The 27759-nt window shown below is 35.3% G+C and overlaps 4 protein-coding genes across 4 annotated transcripts; 3 read left to right on the top strand and 1 right to left on the bottom strand.

The window, feature by feature from the left end:
• Window positions 1-3901: 3901 nt before the first annotated feature.
• LOC144562002 (selenium-binding protein 1-like) lies at window positions 3902-8396 on the top strand. The gene is made up of 7 exons (XM_078311122.1): window positions 3902-4165; window positions 4862-5057; window positions 5604-5831; window positions 6222-6453; window positions 7127-7234; window positions 7448-7720; window positions 7847-8396. The coding sequence occupies exons 1-7, from the start codon at window positions 4054-4056 to the stop codon at window positions 8126-8128; spliced, it is 1431 nt and encodes a 476-aa protein (XP_078167248.1). The 5' UTR covers window positions 3902-4053; the 3' UTR covers window positions 8129-8396.
• A 6923-nt stretch (window positions 8397-15319) lies between these two features.
• LOC144562005 (glycine-rich RNA-binding protein 4, mitochondrial-like) lies at window positions 15320-17394 on the top strand. The gene is made up of 4 exons (XM_078311127.1): window positions 15320-15494; window positions 15968-16036; window positions 16526-16632; window positions 17025-17394. The coding sequence occupies exons 1-4, from the start codon at window positions 15362-15364 to the stop codon at window positions 17184-17186; spliced, it is 471 nt and encodes a 156-aa protein (XP_078167253.1). The 5' UTR covers window positions 15320-15361; the 3' UTR covers window positions 17187-17394.
• Window positions 17395-20689: 3295 nt separating this feature from the next.
• Window positions 20690-22102, top strand: LOC144562117 (uncharacterized). Its single transcript, XM_078311279.1, has 3 exons — window positions 20690-20994; window positions 21438-21565; window positions 21919-22102. Exons 1-3 carry the CDS (start codon window positions 20690-20692, stop codon window positions 21948-21950), a joined length of 465 nt encoding a protein of 154 aa, XP_078167405.1. The 3' UTR covers window positions 21951-22102.
• Window positions 22103-22933: 831 nt separating this feature from the next.
• Window positions 22934-24858, bottom strand: LOC144561808 (pentatricopeptide repeat-containing protein At4g14050, mitochondrial-like). Its single transcript, XM_078310903.1, has one exon. It carries the CDS (start codon window positions 24809-24811, stop codon window positions 22949-22951), a length of 1863 nt encoding a protein of 620 aa, XP_078167029.1. The 5' UTR covers window positions 24812-24858; the 3' UTR covers window positions 22934-22948.
• Window positions 24859-27759: the final 2901 nt, after the last annotated feature.

Genomic DNA, 27759 nt, shown 5'->3' on the forward strand with positions numbered 1-27759 from the left:
TTATAAGTCATTTTCTCGTTTTCAAAATCCAAAAAGTCAATCTGAACCGTTAGATGTGATCTCTATATTGAAATGAGCTAGAGACCAAATTTTATATTTTTCTGATTTTTTTACTATTTATTAAGCCACTTTGAAAATACCGATCATTGTACGTCTATCGTCGAATGAAAACTTAAACTGAATTTTTTAAGCACTAAACGACATTTTTTTGAAATTCTAATATTTCCGATGTGACAATGCCCGATGTACCACCGGGTAAAATCGGATCCGCCTCATCCTCCCCTTGCCGAAAAGTGCTCATATGCGTAAATTCGACTTTCCTAGCCAAAGTTATGGCTGTTTAAAGTTTTTTCGAAAATTAAACTTTGAAAATTTATAACTAATTGTAGAAAAATCCAAATAAGTTGAAATTTATATCAATTCTGTGTATTTTTGAATGCTCTACATGCTGGTGCAATCACTTTTATAGTTTAGTCCCTGTATCAATCCATACTTGCTGATTTACCAGCAGAGGTCAAATGCCGCATGCGCCGCATTTGATATACATATACATATATTATATACATATATTATAGAGTAGAACTAGGGTGTTCTTAAGCTCACCAAAGTGTTTGGTGAGCTTGACTTCAAAACCCGTCAAATCGGTTTCAAATGACGAATCCGAACCGTTGGAACCCGCCTATTTTACGTGTGATGCATCTACATGTGAAATTTTTAAACTTTCGAATTAGTTTAGTATAAAGTCAATTGGTCAAAATTAGAAGGTTAATAAATTAATTTTAGTGCATTCATTTTTTGAACATTTTTTGACCGCTTGACTTTATACTAAACTAATTCGAAAGTTTAAAAATTTTACATGTAGACGCATCACACGTAAAATAGGCGGGTTCCAACGGTTCGGATTCGTCATTTGAAACCGATTTGACGGGTTTTGGAGTCAAGCTCACCAAACACTTTGGTGAGCTTAAGAACACCCTAGTTCTACTCTATATTATATATACATATATATACATATATTATACATATATTATATGAGGAGGGATCAAGTTATGACATTTTTTGAATTACAACAAGTTACAACAAGTATTTTCTACATTTTGAAAGTCCAAATCGTCGATCCAAACCGTTAGATGTGATCTCTACAATAAAATGTGCTTGAAGACCAAATTTTATATTTTTTTGCTATTTATTAAGATGGGTACAAAATTCAATGGTTTGAATTTGACTAGTTTTTGCACTCATCTTAATAAATAGTAAAAAAAATTCCAAAAAATGTAAAATTTGGTCTTCAAGCACATTTTATTGTAGAGATCACATCTAACAGTTTGGATCGACGATTTGGACTTTCAAAATGTAAAAAATGCTTGTTGTAACTTGTTGTAACTCAAAAAAATATTGTAACTTGATCCCTCCTCATATTATATATACATATTAAACCTTCTTAAAATATTTTTATATGTTTTTTCTTTAAAATTCATAATATCATATTTAACCTTCTAATTAAATCATCTTTGTTCGATATATTTTTAAAATATATCAAACCCATCAGAAACTCGGATTAGTCAAGTTTAAACTAAAATGACAACTTTTATTAATAAATTAATTAGACACTAAATTATATTTTTATTTTAACTCCATGCTGGCAGCTTGGCATCAAGAAAAATGAAGTTAAACTTCATATAATTATACACTAATTATAATAACTTTTATGTATGAAATAAATATAAAGCTTGAAGTTTAGCTTAAGATTTGAAGGAAAATATTTATTTGTAATCATACATGAAGATTTCCTTGGATATACTCATATACATATATATGCACATGTGCAGTCACAAGAAAAATTGCATTTTGAATTTTATATGCACACCCGTGATATTATAATTGCATTTTGAATTAAGTCATTAGCATTTTTTAATAATCATTAGCATTTTGAAAAAATTATAATACATATAAGCCCGTGCCTTTTTTTTCTAATGAATGCAATAAAGAGAAAAAATTGTATATGTATATATAATATAATACATGTATAATATATGTATAAACATATACATATACATATACATATACATATACATATACATATATATATATATGTGTTTATTTGTTTACATATTGAACATATTTATTAAAAAAAAATTGTATATGGAGAATTGGAGGGAAATTTGGTTTAAATTTTGAATTTTTTTTAAAAAGAAAAAGAAAAAAGGGTATCATGGGTACACGGGCAGTCGGGCACTAAGGACACGGATATGGCGGGTCCGGGTATGCCCGGATTTTTTTTCCGAAAAACCGGATCCAACCCGTTTAATACTCGTACTCGCCATATCCGTTTACGCGCCTATACCCGGGCTAGGACACGGATACCCCGGGCAGCAGGCACGGGCTGCCCTTCTGGGGTATTATCCAAACACTGCCCATAGGCCATAGGCTATCTGCCTATCTCTATCTCCACAAAAAAAAGTCAAAGATCAACAACTCAGAAGTCAGATCAAACAAAAACTTACCGTTTACTATTCTACAGCTAGCGCCAATATGATATATGAACCGTCCGATTTTCATGATTGATAGACACCCAGGGCCAGGGCCCCAGTCCCCAGTCCCCAGGCTCTAACAAAAGTACAATCTGCAATCGATCATCAGTTCATCACTCACTCTTTTTTTGAGAAACAATCATAAGTCGTGTCGTGTATAAGCATAGGATAGGATAGGAGCGGATATGGATGGAGTCTATGAATTCGTCAATATATGTTTATCTGTGAGATTTAAAGACTATATATGGATAAATTTGACAACCTTTGGCTGACACCGCTTCCGCTCTCTTCTCTTCTCTTGAGTCTTGGTGCAATCTAACACGTGATATTAACCCTTTTAAATCTTGCTTTCATTTCATTTCAGTATTAAGTCAAAAAGCACATCTGACTTGTTAATGACGCTGCTCTACTGCATATATATATAGTATTATATATTGTTGCTGCTGCAATAACTCCGATTTTTTGGAACTGGAATTGTGTAGTTTACCTCTACTGAGTAAATGTATATGATACATTTTATATGTTGCAGAGCATAATGGCTGCATTTTGTGTTTTGTTTCTACGGACCAATTACGCCTGCATCATTATGTCACTCGGCAGGTATTGATTTTGTAGTAGAACTAGGGTGTTCTTAAGCTCACCAAAGTGTTTGGTGAGCTTAACTCCAAAACTCATCAAATTTGTTTCAAATGACGAATCCGAATCGTTGAAATCCGTCTATCTTACGTGTGAAATTTTTAAACATTCGAATTAGTTTAGTATGAAGTCAATCAGTCAAAATTAGAAGATTAATAAATTAATTTTAGTGCATTCATTTTTTGAATGATTTTTGACCGCTTGACTTTAGATGTTAAACTTAAATACGAATATGTACTGTGTGTCAGTGTCCTGAAAATAAATGAAGAAGGAAAATATGGGATCTTCAATTTGTTAGCCACCCGGCACACTAAATAATGAACTGCGAGCGTAACAGGAGGTCAAGTTTTATCTTTTTCATTATTGGACAAATATGCGTCCAGATACGGACAAAGACGTTGAGATGGAGATCCTCTGATCTTCTCCATTCATTACTCAAAGTAGACATCTTTTTCTCTAAAAACATATCATTGACTGGAACTGGAAGTCTGGAACTCTATACTATACTAATTAATAATTAATTATACATCGTTTTCAGAACTTGAGAGGATTTGTAAACAGAACAGACTACCACGTTTAGAAACGGCTCTCTCATTCATTATCATGTCATGTCTTAGGTACATCCCACCTGGACCCATTTCAGACCCATCCAACGCCAATCTGCCACGTACCACTCAAACCCTCATAAGTACACTCCTTAAATCAGCGCACACACCAGCACTCGGAAAAACAACACACCTCATCTGATCTCATCTCTCTTCTTCTCTCCTTTATCTCTTACCAGTTTGGCAGTTACCATAAGGTAATTGAGAGGATTTTGTCTGGTCGAACCCTTTAGATTCGAAATATTGAGATCGATCGGGAGAGGCGACCTGAGAAACACAAAATGGGGGAGGGTAATGGATGCTGTGCTAAGAAGGGACCGGGATACGCATCTCCCATCGACGCCATGACTGGACCTAGAGAAACCCTTATCTATGTCACTTGCGTCTACAATGGTATTTTTCTTCTCTGTCTCCTTACCTCTGTTTTTGTTTGTTTGTCTCTAGTTTTTCCTCAATTTAGTTTTGGTTTCAGGATCAGTGAGGTTTTGGTTTAATTGCTCTTATATTTCTGAAATTTGCTCATGCCTGTCTTACTACAGCTGTATTTCAGGTTCACTTCGGATTTTTTTCAAAGTTTCTAGTGAATTTGACTTGGGATTTTGATTTTTGAGGCTGGGAAGGATATTGAAACCTTCTAAATATAGTGGATTGGATCAGTATCATCAGTTTTAGGTTTCAAAGGCTGAAAAGCTTACTGGATTAAGTTAGATTGTGGTTCGACTTGTTCTTTATAAAAGAAGAAGAAGAAGAAGAAGTTAAAAACAGGGATTTAGCTCCAGTTGTTCTTTTGAACAAGTTGACGGGTAGCAATAATGTTTTTTTTTTTTTCTAAAAATAAATAATACTTAAGCAAGTTTTGCATTCGAGCAAAAAAATCCCATAAAGAAAAACGTCCCTAATTGGAATGTTGTCCGTAACAATCTTCTTTATAGAATTTGTTTGTTGAATATGTAATATTTGAGCCTTTTTGAACCTTAATTATAAAGTTAGAAAAGAAAATTAAAATTAAAATTAAAATACTGCACTATATCAAAGAAAATAACAAAATTCTATCTATATTTTTTTAATTCTTATTTTTTTTTTTTATAGGTACTGGAATAGAGAAACCAGACTACCTTGGTACGGTTGATGTGGACCCCAACTCGCCAACCTATTCCCAAGTGATACATAGATTGCCAGTGCCGTACGTTGGTGACGAATTGCACCACTCTGGTTGGAACTCGTGCAGCTCCTGCCATGGTGACCCCACTGCCATGCGGCGTTTCTTGATCATGCCTTCTTTGTTGTAAGTTTCTTATGAATTTATCATTTTTCTTCCTAAAAAAATAAAGCAGTATTATATGTACTTGAGCCAAAATTAGCAATCATCCCCCTTTCCTGCACAAAATATCAATAATATTACATGCGCCCCCTTACAAACACTAAAACTAATCTGCAGTGAACATCAGAAGTTCCACTTGTGAATTGTCCCCAAAATTCTTAAACATTATCTAAAGATTTGTGTAAAATGAGTCTTAAGGATATCTTTCGTGCTTTATGCCGGATTTATGTGAGTCTGTATCCCCTCAGGTTCCATACCTGCAATTAGGGAAAAAAATGGTATGGATTTGGTTCCAGCTGGGTCAAAAGAAATTCAGTGGCTCTTGTAGATATAAGGGGTCCGTTTTGAGATTCGTGCTAGAGTTAAAGAATGGTCTGGATTTAGTAATTGTAGGTATGGTACATGGGGTGATCCGAATTCAGGTTTATGTAGCATGATATTTTGAGGTTTTACATGGTACATACATAATTATCTCATGTCTCCGGTTCTTTATTTTCTACCTTTTTTAAGGTCGAGCCGAGTGTATGTGGTGGACACGGCAACTGAGCCCCGAGCCCCATCACTGCACAAAGTAGTGGACCCCACTGAAATAGCAGAGAAGACAGGCATGGCGTACCCGCACACCTCGCACTGCCTTGCATCAGGTGATATCATGATCTCCTGCCTCGGTGACCCCCAGGGAAATGCAAAGGGCAACGGCTTTCTCCTCCTTGATTCTGAGTTCAATGTGAAGGGAAGGTATGATGCAATATACCTGAGTTATTTTGTACTGACATGAGCAGGCTGGTTTGGCACATTGTTCCTTGGTCAAATTTGTTTTACCCAATATCAGCTCTCTATGTTGCCTTTTTCCTTGTTCTTTTTTGCTTGCAATTATGGGGGGGGGGGGGGGGGGGGGGGGGCTTAAATGGGCTGATTTGGGCTTAGCCAAACTAAGTGCACAACTGAGGCTTGATGAGGTATCTTGCATTATTACTTATCTAAATTAAAATGAAATTGGGCCTATTGTGGTAGAAGTAGAAGCTATTTTGGGGGTTGAATAACATTATGTTGTGTTGAATATAGCCTCAGTTTCAGATGACTTAAGTTGAAGCATGCTTACTTTTATGTTACTGGAAACAAAATCAGGTGGGAGAAGCCAGGTCACAGCCCAGCATTTGGATATGACTACTGGTACCAGCCGAGACACAAGACCATGATCAGTTCCTCTTGGGGGGCCCCATGCGCCTTCTCCAAGGGTTTCGACCTTCAACATGTGAAAGATGGTCTTTATGGGAGTCACCTCAGTGTGTACAGCTGGCCTGATGGGGAATTAAAACAGACACTTGACCTAGGTGACTCAGGGCTTCTGCCTTTGGAGGTATTTTTTATCTTACATTTTATGAACTTTCAAGGACCTTTGTGTAGCAAAGTCCTTCCCGGATTTTAGCTCATCTGCATATGATGTCACCAATTGTTGTATAATTTCAACACACAACCATCAATGTTGGGATCATTTGTAGACAAAACAGAATCCTTTAATCCTCCATTTACCTAACCCTCATTTACTCCCTTGAAGTATGCCCCGATTCCAAAATAGGATTAAATTGGTAAGTAAGCTAGAAGTTAAAAAATGATTGTTGGATGTTGCGTAAGCTAGCTTGGTTGTTGAAAATGATATAATCATGCACGTTTATAATTTTTCTTCCAATTGATATTTATTTATTGGTTGATTTTGCATGCAAACAATGCCAGATGTATAGTAGTTGTATGCAAATATGAGAAAAGTTTAGCATAGTTTGAAGATAAAGCAAATTTGCTTAACTTTGCTGGGTTTTAATTGGTGTTGAAGTCAAAACGAATTAATGCAATAGTGCTGAACAGTCGCATTATCATGATGAAAAAGATTGTTGTGGTCAAGATAATTACTCTTTCCACTAAACAAAGCCAAATAAGAATGGTCCTAATGTCTCATGTCAGCTTTTTTAAATAATTAGCTAATGAGCAAGTGACATCTGTACTTCGTTTCATTTCTTGTTATTCTCATATTGTAGATAAGGTTTTTGCATGACCCCTCGAAAGATACTGGGTTTGTGGGATGTGCTTTGACAAGCAACATGGTCCGCTTTTTCAAGACAGCCGATGGATCCTGGAGCCATGAGGTTAGTGTGTTTACTATGATTTTAACTTAATTTGTTAGATAATTAAGAGGTAAAATGGGTTTTTCTTTCAGAAATATGTTCCTGATCTGTTGTCACTTTGTAACATTTGCCAAGTTCTGACACCAGGAGGTGCGCTATAATACAAGTTTTTTCCAATTAGTAGAAACTGCTGACTTCTTTATTCATTTTTTTATGCCCTTTTTGTTTGTACAGCTGTCGATATCAGTAAAACCATTGAAGGTGAAGAACTGGATCTTACCGGAAATGCCCGGTCTGATAACCGACTTCCTCCTATCTCTGGATGACCGCTACCTCTACTTTGTCAACTGGCTCCATGGTGACATCAGGCAGTACAGCATTGTGGACCCCGCCAACCCCATTTTGACTGGTCAAGTCTGGGTTGGTGGCCTCCTTCAAAATGGCTCCGATGTGGTGTACCTCACTGATGATGGTGAAGAGGCCCAGTTTGACGTGCCTTTGGTCAAGGTATGTATAACTGTTTCATTGCCAGTAACAAACAATGTTCCTCTCCATTACCTGAATATTAATTGAGGACTCAGTCACCAATTCAATAAATTAGCATCGTTCACTCAAATTTGTTCTGGTTATTAGGGAAATCGGCTGAGAGGTGGGCCCCAGATGATCCAGTTAAGTCTAGATGGAAAGCGCTTGTATGTGACTAATTCACTTTTTAGTGTATGGGACAATCAATTCTATCCCGACATCTCCAAGAAAGGTTCCCACATGCTACAAATTGATGTGGATACAGAGAAAGGAGGCTTAAGCATTAACCCTGATTTCTTTGTGGATTTCGGGGCTGAGCCTGACGGTCCCGCTCTAGCCCATGAAATGAGGTATCCAGGTGGAGACTGCACTTCAGATATCTGGATTTAAGGTTTTAAAGGTTGTTTTTAGTTTGTTGAGAGATGCATTACTTTTCAATGGCTTCTTATGTGATGGTGGTTAAGGTCTAGAAAGTTCCCTCTGAAAGCTGTTATTTCAGGGTGTGTTACTTATGTAGTAGTGGTGAACTTGACAAAGCACACTGGAAATTATGGTGCATTTCCGGAGGAAAATAAAGCCGCTTTGATTTAACCAATAAGAACTGGAAAAATTAGATCGCTATCTATTGCTTTGGCATGATGATCAAAATCTCCAAAGATAATAGCATATTCTTTGGAATCCTATATATTTTGCTCTTCTCTGTGGATGTCTTGAATTGTAACAGTATAAATTTTACTTGTGTACAGCTGCACGAGCTTATATTTTACGCGGGTTGAAAATATCTTTCTAACAATCCCTCTTGTGTATAAATTTTGGTTTTCTCTCGTAAGATTAAACAAGCACGACAATATTTGGATCCTATTGGTTGTGAGAGGTCCCTTCATTTTTCAATAAAATACAGGACCTGGCGTTTTAAAACTGTAGTTAATATACATAATTTGTATGAGTGAGGCTATGGTACTTTGCAATGCGCGGATCGTTCCGTACATTGCAAAGTAGCATAGCCTCACTCAATTTGTATTACAGTGTCTGGGGAAAAGAAATTTGACAATTCAAATCTAGAATTACAGTGTCTGGGAAAGAGCAAGTAGAAGTTCTTTCCAGTGCAAGTTTTCTTTACAAAAGAACCAATTCAACAAGGATGTATTAGTGGATTAATAAGGTTGTTAAAATTTGGATTAGTCATAAACGAAATCCAAAAGAAAGGACAAGGAAATTGACCTATTTGAACCTAAGAGAAAAAGTATGGAAACATATTCTACCTTCATAAAATAATTTCCTTGCAGAGTTCTGACTTGATCAAAATGTCAGTATATCTAAGATAATTTTAGAACAATGCATGAGATCAGTTATTTTTGATGGGTATGACAACAATTATTCTACTTTAAAATGAAAAATAAGAAATTTGAGTGTTTTAATTGAAAAATAGATAATTTAGAATATTTCAATGGTCACACCAACAATTCTTCCTTTTAAATGAGGATTCAACAGGTGGAATTCTAAAACACGTTCCCCAAATATAAACAAAAACATTCATGATAAATTAAAACTATCCATAATGTTGGAAGAGTTCAATCTATTAATTTTAATGTACAACTCAGGATTGCTAAACCATTTCGTTAAAAACTAAAAAAAAAAAAAAAATGCCAATTTGATCCAGGTACAACTAATCAGTTGATCGGACCTGAATAAATAATTAGGTGATTGTACGGGCCAACACAACATAAATCAAAATTCAAACAAGAAAAATCAATAAACAAGGTTGTCAACAAGAAGAAAAAAATTATATAGACAAATAAATCAATGACAGCGATATATATATTTTCTGCAATTTATATTCTAGAAAGACGAAATTAATAATTATTCCACAAACCATATATATATATATATATCCTTCTCTCCCAAATCCCAATAAAGAGCACGAAATTAAAATGGCAATTGAAATGGCAAAGCTGTTCCTCTCTGGTTTGAGCACAGCATCTAACATGATATCTCTTGCCATATTCAAAGGAACTGCTATGCTGCTAGTTGCGATTTTCCGGGTCATACAGTTACCTGGCTGGGTCATAAACTGTGGTCTATGCCTGATCAGAGAATCCATCGTAACCATGATGGAAACAATTGTCGACAGTTCTGGTAAATGGTTTGTGTCGGCTGTAAATACCGGATCGGAACTCGTAAGCAATGCAACCACGACTGCGGTTAGTTCGCTTGTAGAGGTGGTGACGGTGCAAACGGAATTACTGGTAAATGCTACTGCTGAGGTGTATCAGCTTGCATCAGAGACAGGTGCGGGAATTGCATTGAGTCTCTGGGAGAACTTCCGGGAGGCTGTTGATTTTTTTATCAAGTATGCTGCCAATAATAATAATTAAATATATAGATACTGTTTGTTTTAATTTATTCTTTCATCAAATTTTGAAGAAAATTAATACGATGTATATTATTTATATATTGTAATCGATCGGACTTCTTTCTTATCTAATTTAATTTGTTTTAAGTTACCAAACTTACAAAAATCACAGTTTTCTTGTCACTCATCATGCAATACATATACAGGGAAAAAAGACAATAAATAAATTAAGTAAATTTGTGAGTTCCTTCTTCATTACCACTTGAATTATATATATTGAGACAAATAAACATGCCACTTAACATAACATGCATAAATTAGCTGACATTATTTTATATAACATTGATATGAATTTCTCATGATGCGGTGTTTTTTTAAGTGATGATTCATTGACCACATATAATAAAAGGCAAATGCAGTAAAATTATTTTTCCTGAAATTTCTTTGATCATGTCACATTGAATGTGTTTAAGGGTCATAAGAAAGAGGAGTAAACAATGCACGGTATATATAGTTCTAGTTTAAAATTGTACGTAGACTGAAAATTTTATGAAAAAAGATTAAAAAAATAAAATAAAACACAAGCACGAACAGATTCCGGATTTCTATCATAGTAGAACACTAATCGGACTTAAATAGTTAAATAGATTCAAAACCATTAACTATTCACATACTAGATTAAAAACAATTAACATGATAAAAACGACAAAAGCCAAAAGAAGAAAAAGAAGATACAAGTAATGATGGTGGTAATCTTAAGAAAGGGTTTAAGTTCACTTAATTATGAAAAGTGGTCCTCTCTGCTCTAAAATTCACGATTATAGATTGTACGGTATCAACCATTAGCAGCAGAGGCAAATCCACATTCATTGAATGGGCCGAAATTTTTAAAAATACTATATTAAAAAAAAATAATAATAATCACGAAATCCTGAATTTCAAAAAATACTTTGGCCGCATCCTCTAGATGCGGACTTTTTTTCTGGGGACCATATTTAGGGGATGCAGACCCTCTTTTTTTTCGTTTTCGTTTTCCTTCTCTCTGTTAGCTGAAAGGTCAAATTTTTTTTAAAATTGAATTGCCACTGTTTGGTTTCAATTGAACTGCCACCGCTTCTTCTTTTTTTTTTAAATATTATAATCAAATATTTCGGTCGCAGGAGAAAGAAAAAGAAAAGGGGGGGCATCTAGGGGATGCAGCGTTAATGGTCTGCATCCCCTAGATGCGGCCCCCATAAAAGAGGTGCGCATCTAGGAGATGTGGCCGTGTCAAAATTCAAAATTTTCAGAATTAGTGGTTATTTAGTTTTTTTTTATTATTATGGTATTTTAAAAAAATTCGGTTGAATGGGGTCAATTGACCCCCTTCATTTTCAATTTTTTATTTATACTTTATTTTTACTATAATTTAAACTAAAATATCATGGATAGTGTGAAATTGACCTCATTCGTAGTAAAAAATTTGTATATATTTGACACATTTTTATGTTTGACCTCCATAATCTGAAAGTCTGGCTTCGCCCTAATTAGCAGCACCCTATTCATCATCTCCTGAACCAATGAAACACTCTTGAATTCTTGATTTTGACTGATACTTGTAGCGGGGCTTTCTTTCTGACAGTCTACATATATCAAATTCCACTAAGTCCCAAGTATCCATCACGTTATGCAGCTAACCACAATATTAATTAATTGCACCTATATATATTCAAACCCTGTTTAAAAAATTACACCCTCCTATACTTTCATTTGTTAAGTATTTCCATTACTTTATAGCAGGAAAGCCCGCTAACTCCACTTGACATACTTAAATTTTCTATTGGTAATAATTAATAAAAAAAAAAGAGAGAAACATAAAAAGTACAATTATATTTTTATTAGTAGTAAAATCGGTACGAATTGTACTGATTTTAAATTTAAAGGAGTTTAAACCTTGTCGTTTCTTTACATGAGAATTGAGAGGAGCATCCATATAATATTTAATCATTACAATCCATATACCATCGAATTGAGAGGAGCATCTAGGGGTGATTAATGAGCGACCATGAGAGAGTTAGGGTATGTTCATGCTCGCTTATTAAGTAAATGAGCGAGTTTAAATGAGCGGATAAATGAGCGAGTTGTAAATGAGCGAACTTTTAATGAGCGAGTTATGAGCGGCTCACGAGTTATGACTTATGACTCATAACAAAATTATATAGTGTCCCCACGCATAACAAAATTTGTTAAAAGTCATCATAACAAAATCCAACAAATTGTCATAATTCATTTAAATGAGCGAGTTGTTATGACTATTACTTGTTTTGGGTTTTAGGCGGAGGTTTTGGTTCTGTCGATTTACAAAAAATATATATATATATATATATGAAACTATGAATATTAATATATTACACAAGATTAAATGTTACATTGTGCTCACTATATTACACAGAATTAAATATGAAACTATGCTCATTATCTATCAATCTTAATGGGGCAAGGTTGATGTTACACATAATTACATAGAATTAAATGTGGCAGGGATTAGATGTGACAAATTCTTAATGAGCGAGTTATTAGCGAGTTGGATCATGCTCATGCTCGCTCATTAAGTAAATGAGGGAGTTTAAACGAGCTTTTAATGAGCGAATTATGAGCGTCTCACGAGTTATGAACAATTTACTCACCCCTGAGAGCATCCATATTTAATTATTATATGCTAAAACATCAAAACCTTGTCGTTTTCTTCACATGCACCGATCAAAACAATTAAATCAGAAATCTAAGTTAGCATCGATGCATGTAATACCGTTTTAAAGTTTGATATTTTTAAAATCGATACAATTTGCACCGATCTTACTACTAATAAAAATATAATTGTACTATTTCTGTTTCTCTTTTCTTTTTTATTAATTATTACAAATAAAATATTTTGAGGAGACACTGCAGCAAAACGAATTTTCTGCGACCGTTCTCAGCAACCAGTGCGGATGCCAATCGCAAAAAATGATTTTTTCCAAAAAAAAAAGAAAAACCAATATTCTCTGGCGATCAGGATTTTCTGCGACCGGCATCAACAGCCAGTCATTTCGCTGGTCGCAGAAAGTATTTTTTTCCGAAAAAAAAGGCGCCACGCACCATCGCGTCTAAACCCTTTCTCTTCTCTCTCGCTCTCTGTCTCCGTCGATCGATCGCTCTGCCTAAACCCTAATCCTAAACTCGTGCCTCCTCTTCTTGTCACCCCGCTTCTCTCCCGTTAGTTAGGGAAACAAGCGAAGCCCCGCTCCTCTCCTCTTCTTCTTACGCCGGTTCTCTTCTCTTCTTTCTGAGCAGCCATCCTGTGCTAGTTCGTTGCCTCTGCCTGCACGAAGAAGAAAGATCAACTCGCTCGCCCCCCGCCGCTGCCTCAGGTACATTTCTCTTCTCTTTTCTTCTCCACCACTTATGTGTGCATGGAATTCATATGACCTAATTTACCTCAAATTTTGAGTGAGTTTTGATTCCAACCGTCCCATTTGCTTTGAGTGAGTTACTCAAATTCATAGACGAAGGGAGCAAAACATGATGTGCGGGAATTTTTTATTTGTAGAAATTATAATAAAATAATATAGGTTATTAGATTGATTGTGGTTATGAAGGCCCAATGACGCGTAACCAAGGATAAGAACTAATTCTTTGTTGGAGACGATAAGAATGTAACTTTTATTTAACCTCGAAAGGTCGATTATATATGATCACTAATAAAGCATAATTTTGGAAAATTGCTGAAATATATGTTTTAAATTCATAATTTCATGAGACATCATATCAATTTTAGTTATGGGTGTTTGGTATAAGGTGTCAAGGACATCTATGACTGACTTTACAATTTTTAGAATTTTACTTATATTTTTAAAATATTTGATTCAAACAGGGAGGGCATTATAGTCCACATAAATAAATGAATTGCTTGTCCCCAAAAAAACTTATAAAAAAAGGCCTCCGTGATAAAAGAAAGCTAAGGACATGTTCAGCAGCCCGATAGAGAATAAAAATGAGTATATGAATGAAAAATTTTGAATTGAACTTTACTGTTCACGTAGAAAAAAAAAAATTCAGTCTAAATAATTTTTTTTTTCACAGTACTTTCAAGATTACTATCAAACATGAACTAAATGAAAAGCAATAGACATAGCCGCATAGGTTGTGAAAAAGTGAAATACTCCGTTTGAACCAGCAACAAATGAAATAGAAAATAGGCTTTGTTATTTATTTATTTTTCTAGGTCAGAGATAGGCATAAGGAAAAAATTACACTGGGTCAAAATGTTTTTTCAAATTCAAAAGTAGACAAGTGTCATAAGACAACCAGTTTTTTTAATTTGTCTAGATCCAGTGTCACAACTCGGTCAACGGAGTGGAATCCGGTTCAGTTATATCTTATATGACGGTTTCGACTTTGGACGGAACGTGATACAAAAACTTGAACCAACCCGGTTCGCCGAATGGGACATCCAATTATCACTTTGCTTTGGTTTGGTTTGGTTTGGTTTGATTTGGTTTGGTACTCAGGGTCAGGGAGGAAGATATTTTCATGCTGAGTCGGCAAAAGATTATAACTTACAAATATTTTGGCTGAACATGGTCTATATTATTAATGAGAACTAATATCAGTTATTACCAGGTCGGTCTCAACTTTATAGTTAACGGATTATGTCTTAAATTTAGGCCGTGTCGATTAGAGAAATTTATTGCTGCACTGGTGGTCTACAAAAGCATGACCTTTTGAGCTAAAACCCTAAAGCCTCTCTTCCTCATTCCAATTCCCTTGCTCAGCCTCCAGGTATAACTGTTAACTCGCTAGGGTTTAGTCATTTTGTTTTATTGATGATCTCGTTCACTTGTAGTCTCTTTGGATTTGTCACTACTTTTTGCTTCCGATCGTCAACTGAATAGTTTTTTTTTTTTTTTATTGTTGTTTGAATTAAGATTTAACTCTACTGTCTGTTTACTTTATCGGAAAAGCTTCCAAATCTAGTGCTTGGAGCTTTGTAAATCAAGTTTTTGTTATGAAATTTCTAAAAGTTTGAATATTTTAGCTGTATTTGTTAAGTACCTTTAGTTTAAAGCATTGTAAATCTAGTGCCTGATCTTATTTCTCTACGTATTATATGTCCTAGTTGATATTTTATTCAAGCAATTTGAAATTGAAAATATAACAAGCTCGAAGCTTCTGATTACAGTCTCTTTTGATTTTGTTGATACCTGATGCAAAACTTTTTCCTCTGGTTCACAGTTAAAATCTCGGTACAGATGGCTTTTCGCAACATGCTTGGGAGCCTTGTAAGACGAGGAAATATTAATGGTGGGGTCCTAGGAGGACTAGCCCCAACTTCAAGTATGCTTAATTCGGTTCGGTACATGGGCACTAAGCTTTTCGTAGGAGGTACATATCTTTTAAAACTCATTTCAAATTGCATCTATGACCGGCTTAGTGGAATTGCTTGTATGTAGTATGTACTAGTTAGTCCGTATTGGTGGTACTGTTGTGTGGTACTGGCTCATGCAGAAGTTTCATTAACCAAAGATTTAACTCAACAGAGCGTGAGACCAATTCTTGATTTGATCTGAGGGATTGAACCAGAACTTGTTTCAATGGAACCAAACTTGGCTCAATTTTCTTGCTTGTTCAACAAAACACTCAATCAGTGATTCACCTGGTTACAATATTTAGTACCTTTTTTTGTTTATGCTCTCTGTCAAACTGATTAACTGGTTGTAAATTACATCATGTGTACTGGATTTTATTTCTTATAAGCTTTTTTCTTACTATAGTATAAATATGATGCTGTTTATCTCAATCTAGCTGTATTCTACGCATGTATTCAATGATGATTTGGTGTGCATTCTTTTGAACAGGTTTGTCATATAGCACAGATGATCAATCCCTCAAGGAAGCATTCGACAACTTTGGAAATGTTACTGAAGGTATTGGAACTATTACATGCACTTTTTTGCATTTTCTAGGTTACAGTTGTATGTCTATCAATGACACAAGGAAGACCATATCAAATTGATACGTATATTACCTTTTGTTTGTTGGCCATTCTATTTATCTATAGAATTGTATGCGACTCTAGGATAAGGTGTTGAGGCTTTCTATCATTGTCCTGCACTTAAGTCTGTGGAATTCCCAACAGAGGCACCCTTCAGGTACTAGTATACAAACCAGCCAGCGCTGTTGCTGATGTGTTTGACCATGGAACTATCAGTGGTAGGCTAAAATGGAGTTGTGTAATACACACGCTTCTAAGGACTCTATAGTTGTCTGTTTTGTTGGGTTTTTTTATACATTAATTGGGTTCTTAGATTATTTTTATACTGTTGCTTGTCGGCCAAACTAGTTATCCTCTGTGAGATTCAGTAGTGTGTTAACTTGTGGATTTAATTTTTTTTTTTCCTAAATGTATTTTGCAGCAAGGGTGATAACAGATAGAGAGACCGGGAGGTCGAGAGGATTTGGATTTATAAGTTTTGATACTGATGAAGCTGCCGAAAGTGCCCAATCCAGCATGGATGGCCAGGTTTGACCTTTTGCTATGTATAATTATTTTTTAATTACTATCTGGTTTGGATCATACTTTGTGGATGGAATTTCTAAATCAAATTTCACTCGACAAAAGTTTTTATTTTTCCATCACCAAATTTCAGTATATCCTTGAGAAACAATAATTATCTGGTGTGCTCCTAAATTTCAGCATCACCTCAACTGATCCTGGGATATTTCCTTCAAAAAATATTCAAAATTGCGCCCTCATTCCCTAACAGTGAATAATTAGAAAGAAGTGGACCATCTTTTCAAGCAGATGTAGATGGGGAGGATGTCATTTTTTAGAGATACGTATGGGCATGGCTTTTATCACTGTACTAATAAATAATATCAATTTGCTTTGAACTGATATTTTTTTCTGTGCAGGAAGTCCAAGGTAGAAATATACGTGTAAGCTTAGCTAACGAGAGACCTGCTAGTGGATTCCGTGGTGGTGACCGTGGCTCTGGAGGTGGTTACAGTGGTGGTGGTGGTGGTTACCGTGGCTCTGGAGGTGGTTACGGTGGCTCTGGTGGTCAGGACTTCTGAGTTCCATCAGCATTAAACTGGCAAACAAGGAACAATTTGCATATCAGGCAGGGTGTGTACTTTTAGTGGATTAATCCACCAAGCGAGTTTTTGATACCAATATTCTTAGCCCCTTTTCCTTTTGTAATTTTTATTACAAAAGTACGTACTTGAGCTATTGAAATTTGGTGAAACGAACATTAGGGGATTTATTATTGTTGTTGCTTTTTAGATCAGGCTGTACTTTCTCATAAGTTTCTTGGCAAGTACTCAATGAAAGCGTGAATTTTGTTCTCATTGGGTGGTTCATGTTATTAGCACGCATGCCTTTTATATGTTCATTTTGTTATTTGAATACGCAAAATGTATTTTTTGGAAACTTTAACTAATTGTTTTTTCCTTTTTAAGAAAAATGATACTGAAAGAAATGGGTGTTTTTAATGTGATTTGTAAATAATATACAGAAAACTAGAATTAAACAATTCATTACAATTACCCTCAAGAGTATATATATGAAGGTCGGTATTGGATACGCGTCTGATATTCTGATATAAATGTCTATACGAGGTTATCAGGTAACAAAGTCATTATAGTTTGTTTCTATAGCTCATGTTATTTGTTGCTGTTTGTTGGGGTTTCATTTTTGTTCAATGTTTTCTCAATGGCTGTTTTTAATTGCGTACTGTAAAACTAGGCAAAACCAAACGAGTGTTAAGATCTCGAACCTTGTTTTCACTAGAATTTGTGCAGACCATAGCAATAAGTCAGCTAAAAATTCTCTAACAAAGCTCAAATAGACAAAAAAAAATGTTGGAAATGTTATTCTGCAATGCATTAACAGAAGAAAGTATATGGTTATCAAAAATAGTTTTTTAAGAGGATATCCAAAACATTGAAAATTATTATTTAAAAATAAGCTAAAATATGGAAGGCAACAGCAGACTAACGAATGTGGCAGTCATTAACAAAGCGAGCTTCCAATATTCCATAAAATAATATAGAGCAAGTCAAGAATTAGACTACATTTAGATCGACAAAAGAGAAATTAGTTGAAAAAGAAATATGTATTTTTTTTTAAACAAAAGAAATGAAAAGAAACAGGATTGAAGATGGGGAATATCAGAGGCAATCTTGTTGTGTGATAATTGTACATTTTATCTGACCAATTATAATTTATTCGAAGTTTTACCGGTCATTTTTTTAATACCCTAAAAAAAAAAATTAAAACTACCGTCCGATTTTTTTTTTTATAAATGCAATGACCGCCTGAATCTGAGGTGGCCCAAAACATCCAACGAACCGCCTAAGCCTGGGGCAGTCCAAAACACCCAACGGACCGCCCGTGCCACGATTGGGTCGGTACCCCAGGAAGCGTATCCTCTGCGGAGGTTTTACCTGCCGAGCTATGCGGTGGTTTTGATCTGGTCTATTTGTTTCGAATCGGACGGACCAGATTAGATCTTGCCTGAATTTTAAAAAAATTCAAAATTTGGTGAACCCTTAATCCAACCTGTCCGATTCGAAACGAACGAACTAGATCAAAACCACCGCACAGCTCCAGAGAGAATAGCGTTTCAAGTACCCCAAGTAGATCGTCGGATAAAAAGTTTCAATAATTTTTGAAACAAAGATGCTCTAATGTCGGACTTGACATTTCTTTTCAGCAGCCCCTTCGAAAAAATTTCGGACCTTTTTGTCCCCCATGGTTTTTTTTTTTAATTTTTTTTTTAAAAAACTAAATAGGTCACGTTAGGGGTGGCAACGAACCGAACCAAACCGAACCGAACTTACCTTAGGTTTGAGTTTGGTTTGAATTAATTTCGAACTGAACCTGGTTTGATTTGTTTCGAACCGAACCCATTTCGAACTACACATTTTTCGAATCGAACCCGAATCGAATCACGAACTAAATTATTTTTTAGCAGTCCTAGTTATACCGGTAGTTTATACATTAATTTTTTCTCGTGGGACAATTCACATGGCTTCCTTTTACCGGTATGAACTATGAAATGAGTGTTTTTAAGTTGAAAAATTGTTCATGAAAAAATACATCAGAGACGGCTTTCCTGGTATGAACTATGAGAGACGACCGAAGAGAGAGGAGAGACAGTCATCTAGTCCGGAGAGAGGAGTGACAGCCGGAGAGACAGCCAGTCGCCGAGAGCGTCAGCTAGATTTTAGAGCTAGAGGGAGAGTGAGTTAGGGAGAGGTGGAGAAAGAACTAGGTTATTGAGATTTGAGAACGAGGGAGTGTCGGCTAAGTTAAATTATGACTATCTATCTTGGATTTTAATTTCATCAGGTAAATGGACGGCCGATGTTATTATGAGATTCGAACCATAAAAATAATCGAACCCATTTCGATCGAACCAGGCTAGGTTTGGGTTTGGTTTGAATTAATTCCGAACCGAACCTGGTTTGGTTCGTTTCAATTCGAACCCATTTCGAATCAAATTAAACTCGAATCAAACCCGAATCGAATCACGAACATCGAATATTTTTGCCAGCCCTAGGTCACGTTTCCAATATGGTGTTTAATATCCGAAATTTTTATTAATATTCAGAAAAAAAAAATCTACACTATTTGATCACATTTTGAAAACTGTTCAAACTATAAATTTATTTCCCGATTTTAGGCTACAAAATAGGAAATTTATTTACCTATTTTCGAATTCTAGAACCGGCAAATATATAATTTGATTTATTAGATAGTCTATGACAAATAATCTGGATCAATATCTTTCATACCGGATTTATTAAAATATTTCTTTGTGTGTTATTAGACAAAAATAAAAATATTTCGAATCTGAGTTATCGATTTCTGTTCAAAAGTCATTTATAAGTAAATACAAAAAATATTTGAATTCTTCGGAAAAAAAACAAAAAAAATTTGAGAAAAAGTTCTTCACCGAAATTTTTTGTCAGAGAGAATGATTTGTTAATATTTTTTTCATCTCCGTCAGCAACACCACAATATATAATTTTTAAAATTAAATTAATTAAATAATTAAACAAACACAATTTAAACAAGCATAAAGACAAAAATTAATTAAACAAAGACAACATAATAATAAAAAATAAATTAAATAAGCATAATTAAACTAATAACACTTAATTTTAAATTAAATTCAAATACAATTAACTCATTTCAATTTAAAAAAAAATGATATATATATAAATATATTGATCTTAATAAGTAATTAGTATCAATACACTTATTAATATAGTTTAATTTTAAAATTACATCTTTTATAAAAAGAAAAAAAATCAACATCCTAACTAATTTCTCCTTTATTTACTAAACAACTATATTATAAAATTTATCGTTAATTAAATAATTTTAATTTTGAACAAATTAAAATTTTCCATTTTTATTTTCAAAAGTTCCCATTTCCCATAAAATTCATGCTGCCGAATCAGTTCTCAGTTCTCAGTTCTCAGTTCTCAGTTCTCAGTTCTCACCTCAAGGAGCTGAACACCCTTCTTCCTCCAAAACCCCTCTTCGACTCGTCGCCAAAACAAAGATGCCACCTCACTCCCGCCAAAACCCTAACCCTAACTCTAACCATCGACAGGATCAGTATCACCTACCATTTCCTCACGCCCACATCCCTGTCCTTTTCTGTACCCACCACCACCACCACCACCACCACCACCTCCACCTCCACCTCCACCTCCATCATCTCCATTTCCACGCAAATCAGGTCCCATGCAATTTCTCACTCCCTTCCTCATCTTCTTCATTGTCCCCTTTACCCCATTCGCAAACATTCAGTAACCAAACAAGCCAGGGGCCAGATATCAACCTTGCTACTGTTTCTGACCTTGAGTATGTTTTCTTGTTCTCTTATGATTCTTTTTCTGGATAAACTATTTATAAATTCTAAATCCCAGGGTAAAATTGCGTTTGAGGGTTATGCAAGAAGTAAATTGTGTGGTTTTTTTATATGCAATTTTGCATTCAATCCTTCAGAGTACAAAGTACCTTTTTTTGTAATAGTTGACTCTGTATCTCAATTTTATCCAAATAGCATGACGTTATGACTTATGAATCATGTTCTTTGAAGCATTTTGTCGAATACCTTATGCAGAGGAGAATGATTCTATAGTAATGTGAGCTGTAACTGGTACACTCCATGCATCAGCATTGAAATCTTGTTTGAGTGTTCGGTGACTACTGCCTTAATCTTGTAAAAAAATAGTGCTCCAAGTACCCTTAAATCCTAATGGTATGGACCAAGAACTGATCTTTTTTCTTTTACTGGTTATCAGGTTGCCGCCACAAGAATTAGCTGCAATCAATATATTAGAGGATAATGAGGAGGAAGAAGAGGATGTTTATGTTTTGACGGATGAATGGGCAGAGTTTTTTGCCAAATCAGAGGCTAAGAGGCAACTAGGTAAGCTCTAATATTTAGTTTATTTTCTTGCATTTTTTTTTTTCATTTTGTGTGATTTAGGTAACTCAACATAAATTGGGTCTCAGTTGATGGTCAATTGATGTAAATATTGGATACTGTGCAGCTTAGGATTGTTTGAACTCAAGATTAATAATTATGATTCATTACACAAATAAATCTCAATTAGGCATATCTTGAGCCTAGTTTAACAGATTTATAAATTTTGATATGCTGGCACCTTACTTGCCCATACCATTTTAGTAGATAGAAGACTAAATGTACAAATCTTGTCTAAATGCTGCCTACATGCTTTTATGTCGGTCTCCGTCTCATGTTTATTTATCTTTCTGCAGCGAAGCAAAATAAAAAGAAGGGCAGGAAATAAAATCACCTGCGTCTATATATGTTTTTCTTCTTTTGTTTTTGGGAAGCTCCGAGCTTTTAAAAGAATAGTTTACCCGGAATGGAAGTCCGATTGTGTGTATAACTGTATGCACAAAGACCATGTTAATGTTTTCTTGTATTGGATTCTCTGGATTTAAGTTGTAACTTCCTTTTCTTTTAGTTTTTAGTTTCTACTTTATGCTCAATTTTCTTTTAGTTCACTGCATATTCTTTAGATTTAGTTTCGTTCATTTTGTTTAGGATCAACCTGAATTATGTTCGTCGGTCACAAATTTTTCTGTTGGCTCTAGTCAATAATTCCAGCTTATTTATCAAGTTCTGGTAACAAGAATGTCTATCTGGCCCAGTAAAGATAACACATACAAGGTGAAAGGAGTGAATAAGCCTAAACAAATCTTCTACTCGGTATTAGTAGTGTTTGAGTTTCATTAGCAAAGCTCTCATGGCGCTCGGTTCAAGCTTACTATAAATTTTTAAAGAGAGCCATATATTATTTTTTTTTCTTGGCAAGTACCTAAACTATGAGCTGTTTCACTGCCTATCTTAGTTCTATTATATATGCAAAAGATATGAAGCAAAACAGACTTAAACAAAACCTGAAAAGGCAAGGAAGGGGGTCCAGTTCCAACTTCAAGTATGCTGATTTCGGTTCGGTACAAGGCTACTGAACTTTTCGTAGGAGGTACATATCTTGTAAAAATATTGCAAACTGTATTTTTTGCAGGCAAACTGTATTTTTTGCAGGCATACTGGAATGACTGGTATAGAATTGTATGTGGCTCTAGGTTAAGGTGTTGAGGCTTTCTATCACAGTCCTGCACTTAACTTTTGATCATTGACTAAATTTCTCAAGGCAACATCAAAGCCTTACAAAGCAAAATAAAGTATGAGCTCTATAACACATCTGGCTCTACCTGGGCTCATATACTAGCATCAACATATGAGCAAAATTGACTATAACCCATAAATAATTAAATACTACCAAAAGTCTCCACAGGAACAACTTCCCTGCTCGAAATGGTGAAATCTACTTGCGTCTCTCACTACAATTTTTCTATTCTTAATATCACTAACAAACTTAAAAAAAGTATGGCAATCGCCACAAATCCTAAGATTCTTTACAAGCCTAATCACTGATCCAGGTATGGATCTAAGCAGCCCCTGTGCGACTGCTAACCTTTCACTGTGCATGGACAATTGATGCACTTTCTCTACCTCTTCCAAATCATGCATGACAAAGCTTGTATCGGGTATATACCCTCTCTCTCTCATCTCTCTCTCCAACTCTCCTAACAAATCCTTTATCTCCTTCATGTTTTTTGGTGCATCTCCTGCATAAAATATGAAACTCTCTTTACCTACTTCAACCCAAGTATAACCTGGCTCTTTCTTTAATGTCCCCAATTCGTCCATTAATATTCTCACCTTGGCAACATAATCCCACTTGCCAGCAACTGCAAAAGCATTAGACATGAGAACATATGTAGAAGGATCTTTGGGTTTTATATGTAGCAAATGATGAGAAAGCCTAATTCCCATATCTATATCCTTGTGTTTGTTACAGGCACTTAAAAGCACGGCCCACGTGAACTCATCAGGAGAACAAGGCATGCTAGAAATTATGTCCTCTGCTTCTGATAAATGTCCTGACCTACTCAGTAAATCCAATAAGCAAGTATAGTGTTGCAACTTCGGCTTGATATGATAATCTCTAATCATGGAATCAAAGAGTTCACGACCCTTTTGAACTAAACCTGCATGACTACATGCATAGATCAATCCTGTAAAGGTGACCTCATTGGGCTTGATGCCCATATTAGTCATTTTATTAAATAGCAAAATTGCCTCATCAGCACGGCCATGTTGTGCCTCACCTACAAGCATGGTAGTCCACGACACAACATCTTTTGTAGCAATCTCATCAAACACCTTCCTAGCATAGGATATACTGCTACATTTCGAATAAATATCTACCAAAGCATTCCCAATAATCATGCTACGCAGAAAACCAAGTTTGAAAACCAATCCATGAAGCTGCTTCCCCAATTCCAAGCTAGCCAAATGGGATCCACCGGATATTACATTCGACAGAATGAAACAATCATCTATTTTAATCCCTTCTTTCCTCATTTCATTAAAAATCTTTACACCAGAGAACCACTCACCACTACGGAAAAACCCTGATATGAGAGCTGTCCAAGCAAACAAATTCTTCATAGGCATTTCTGAGAAAAGATCCAAGGCTTCTTCTAATCTCCCATTTGAGGAATAACCTGACACCATAGCTGTCCAAACAACCTTATTCTTCTCAGTAATTTCGTCAAACACATTGCGTGCATTATCAGTTGCACCGCACTTACAATACATGTCAACAAGGGAAGACTGCACGATCGGGTCGGCCGAAGAACCGCAAAGTATAGTAATGCAATGTGATTGCTTGCCAAAGGACAAATGGCGGAGCGACGAGCATGTTTTGATAAGAGAGGAGAGGAGGAAGGGGTCGAGCAAAGAGCGGGAGAGGAGGAGGGGAAAGAAAGGGAGGGAGAGGGAGGGGTTGGAACGGGAAAGAGGAGAGAGAAGGGAGGAGAAGAGGCGAGGTGAGAGGAGACCGGAGGGAAGGGAGCGGAACAAAGAGAGGGAGAGGGGAGGGTAGAGGGAGGCGTAGGAGGAAATGAGGAGGGAGGGAAAGAGATGGAAATGGAGGTTACCTGATTTGAGGAGAAAAGCGTGGATTGAGAAAGTGGTCAAGAGAGGGGAGTGGAGGGGAAGGGAAGGAAGGGAAGTGGTGTGGTGGCTGAGATAGGTGGCAAGGTGGTGGAGAAATGGAGGGAGGCTATGCATCGGCGTCGGTGCATGGGCTCCGTTTTGGAGATGGATCAATGTACTATTGCATTGATTAAAACGGAGCTACAAGTCAATAATTCTAATTCTTAAGCTTAAAAGTTAAAACCAATTTAATATTTTTTTAGATTACGCTTATGAATTTCTTCAATGAGCTTCAAGCCTTCAAATCATTATAATTTATTTATTTTATAGTGTTTACCTTGAATACATTTTTCACAAAAAAAAAATGAAAAAGCAAATACAATATCTCTCTATTTGAAGAATCAATTTTTAGTCTAGTAACAAAGATAATATCTTCTGTGTGAGATAACGTATATTCGAAATTCAAAAGAAGCAATTATATGTGGATATTAAATAGTTGAGTAACTTAATGTCCAACATCTAGATGGTCGTCTGTATATTTAACTTGATCCTATTTTTGTGCTCCAATGATGCCCTACATCCTTACTTTTGTTTTCAAAGTTCAAACAATCAATCTGATTTGCTCAACATGATCTTCATATTAAAATATACTTGGAGGCCAAAATTTATATTTTTTTTACAATTTATTTATTTCCAAAATTCAAACGAGTGATCTGATTGATCCACTCAACATAATCTCCATATTAAAATGAACTTGGAAACCAAATTTTATATTTTTTTTACATTTGTTTACTAAATTTTTTAGATAGGTACAAAATTATAGTTTTTGGAAGGTCTAAAATCTTCTAATTTTGTATGTGTCTAAAAAAATGATAAAAATTTTCTAAAAAAAATATAAAATTTGGTCTCCAGGAACATTTTAATATAGATATCATGTGGAATAGTTTGAATTGACCATTTGAAGTTTGAAAATAGAGATATGAATGTGGGACATTGATTATGTGATAACGCCAATTTATATAGTGAAAATCACTACTTTTTAGTACGAAAAATGGTGAAAAAGCTTATGCAAATTATCCATTCTTCTGAATTATTCACCGCAAACGTGTTATTAGGCTATTTTGGCAGGTTTTGGAGAAAGTTGCGAATTTTGGCCGAAAACAGAGCAAAAATGTCATATTTAGGTCAATTCTGAAGGAAATGTCATATTTAGGTCAATTCTGAAGGAAATGTCAAAATAAAACATCACATGGAGTATGCAAACACCTCATACGACGTGAACAACATACAACATGACAAAATTCATTGAAATTCGGCCAAGTACAGTGCTGTACGGTATAAGCTATACAATATACGATATAAAGTCAGTACCGCATGGGCACACGGATTGGATCTGTGGATTGTCTAGTTTGGATGAAATCTCGGCCATTGAGCAGCAACCTTCTAAAATGATGAATCTCCAGATGTGGCAAGCCTTGCTATGATTGGAAGTCTATATTTAGTACTACAAAATATGACATGGGAGGCTATATTTGGCACCCATGTTCTCCATAACTACACGCCTTAGGAATACTATATAAACCCCTCATGTAATAGGAATTTTGGTGCATGTTTTAGTTGTGTAAGTTCATAGTTTAGAGTAGAATATTACGTGTAATTTCTGGAGTTGGAGAAGAAGAGGCGCTCGAAGTCCAAGGCGGAAGAAGAAGACGTCATCCAAGGAAGAGATGTTCTAGGTTTTAGGTTGTGTCTTTCTTTTATTACTTCTTTTATTTCGTCATGGCTTTGAGTAGCTAATCTCTTCCTCTCTAGGGTTTGGATGTAATGAATTCTATATTATCTCTTTACTATTATATTTATTTTTCTTTTATGTCTATTTGAGATTTCGTTATTCTTTGAATGTTATTGAAATATGTCATTGCATACATAGTTATGTCTGTTATACTAAGTGCACCTCTAATTGCTCAAAAACTGAAATTAAATTACAATTGAAAGTAAATAGATGAGTTTAGAGAGATTTGACACGTGGGATGTTAACGGAGTTCGGCAAAACAAAGGCCTACGTCTCCGGGGCTTCGCAACCTTGAGTGGTGCACCTTTCTATTACCCAATACGAAAGGATTACAACTTGTGAACCGTTGAGCCCTTACACACCAAGCGGGAAGTCAAACAGCCAACTCAAAGAGATGAGAACAAGGTCTCTTAGTTCAAGCTACTCAAGAGAAACACTCAATATATCACTCTAACCTAATCTAAGTTGAGATTAGTGAAGTGGGTTTGAGGTTGTTTGAGGGATTTTAAAGTTTTAAGCTCTCACAACAATGGAGTAAGCTAAGCTCTCAGAAAATTGCTTTTTAGAAGATTAGGGTCGGCTGAGATAGATTGGGAAGAAAGCCCAAAGACCTATTTATAGAGGCAGCTCAGAAATGAGCTAATTGAGCTAAAACGTTACAACGTTTTCTAAAAACGTTACAATGTTTTCCCTTTGCGATTTTAGGTTTTCAAATTGTCTGACAGCTCAGCTTAAATGCTCCAAAAACGTGACAACGTTTATAAAACGGTACATAACGTTTGGCACTGTAAAATCTTGATCAAAAACAGGATTTTTGAAGATCAAATTTAATTAAAACATTATAATGTTTTAGGACTTTTGTACAACTGGATTTCGTAGTCCCTTAACATCCTTAAAATGTTACAACGGTTTTGCAAAACATTATAACGTTTTAGGACCTTTTGTACAACTGGATTTCGTAGTCCTTCACATCCTTAAAACGTTATAACGTTTTTGTAAAACGTTGTAACGTTTTATGTTGTCTCTGAGTTTGATCGAGTTGTTACTTAGTGTTTTTGACAGGGGTAAAACGTTATGACGTTTTACAAACGTTACATAACGTTTGGCTCTGTAAAAACAGCCTCAAACATGCTTTACTAATTATTAAATATTACAATTTACATTCTTGACGAATATCTTCATGATTTCTTCTGTCCAAGTATTATATATTGCAATTCCAATTCTTCTTGAACCTACATAATCTCAAAGTAGAAGAAATCGTAAAATTCAATAATTGTATGTTTTTACAAAT

Source organism: Carex rostrata, chromosome 11 (genome assembly GCF_964058835.1).
Source record: "Carex rostrata chromosome 11, lpCarRost1.2, whole genome shotgun sequence".
In the NCBI taxonomy this organism is placed as follows: Eukaryota; Viridiplantae; Streptophyta; class Magnoliopsida; order Poales; family Cyperaceae; genus Carex; species Carex rostrata.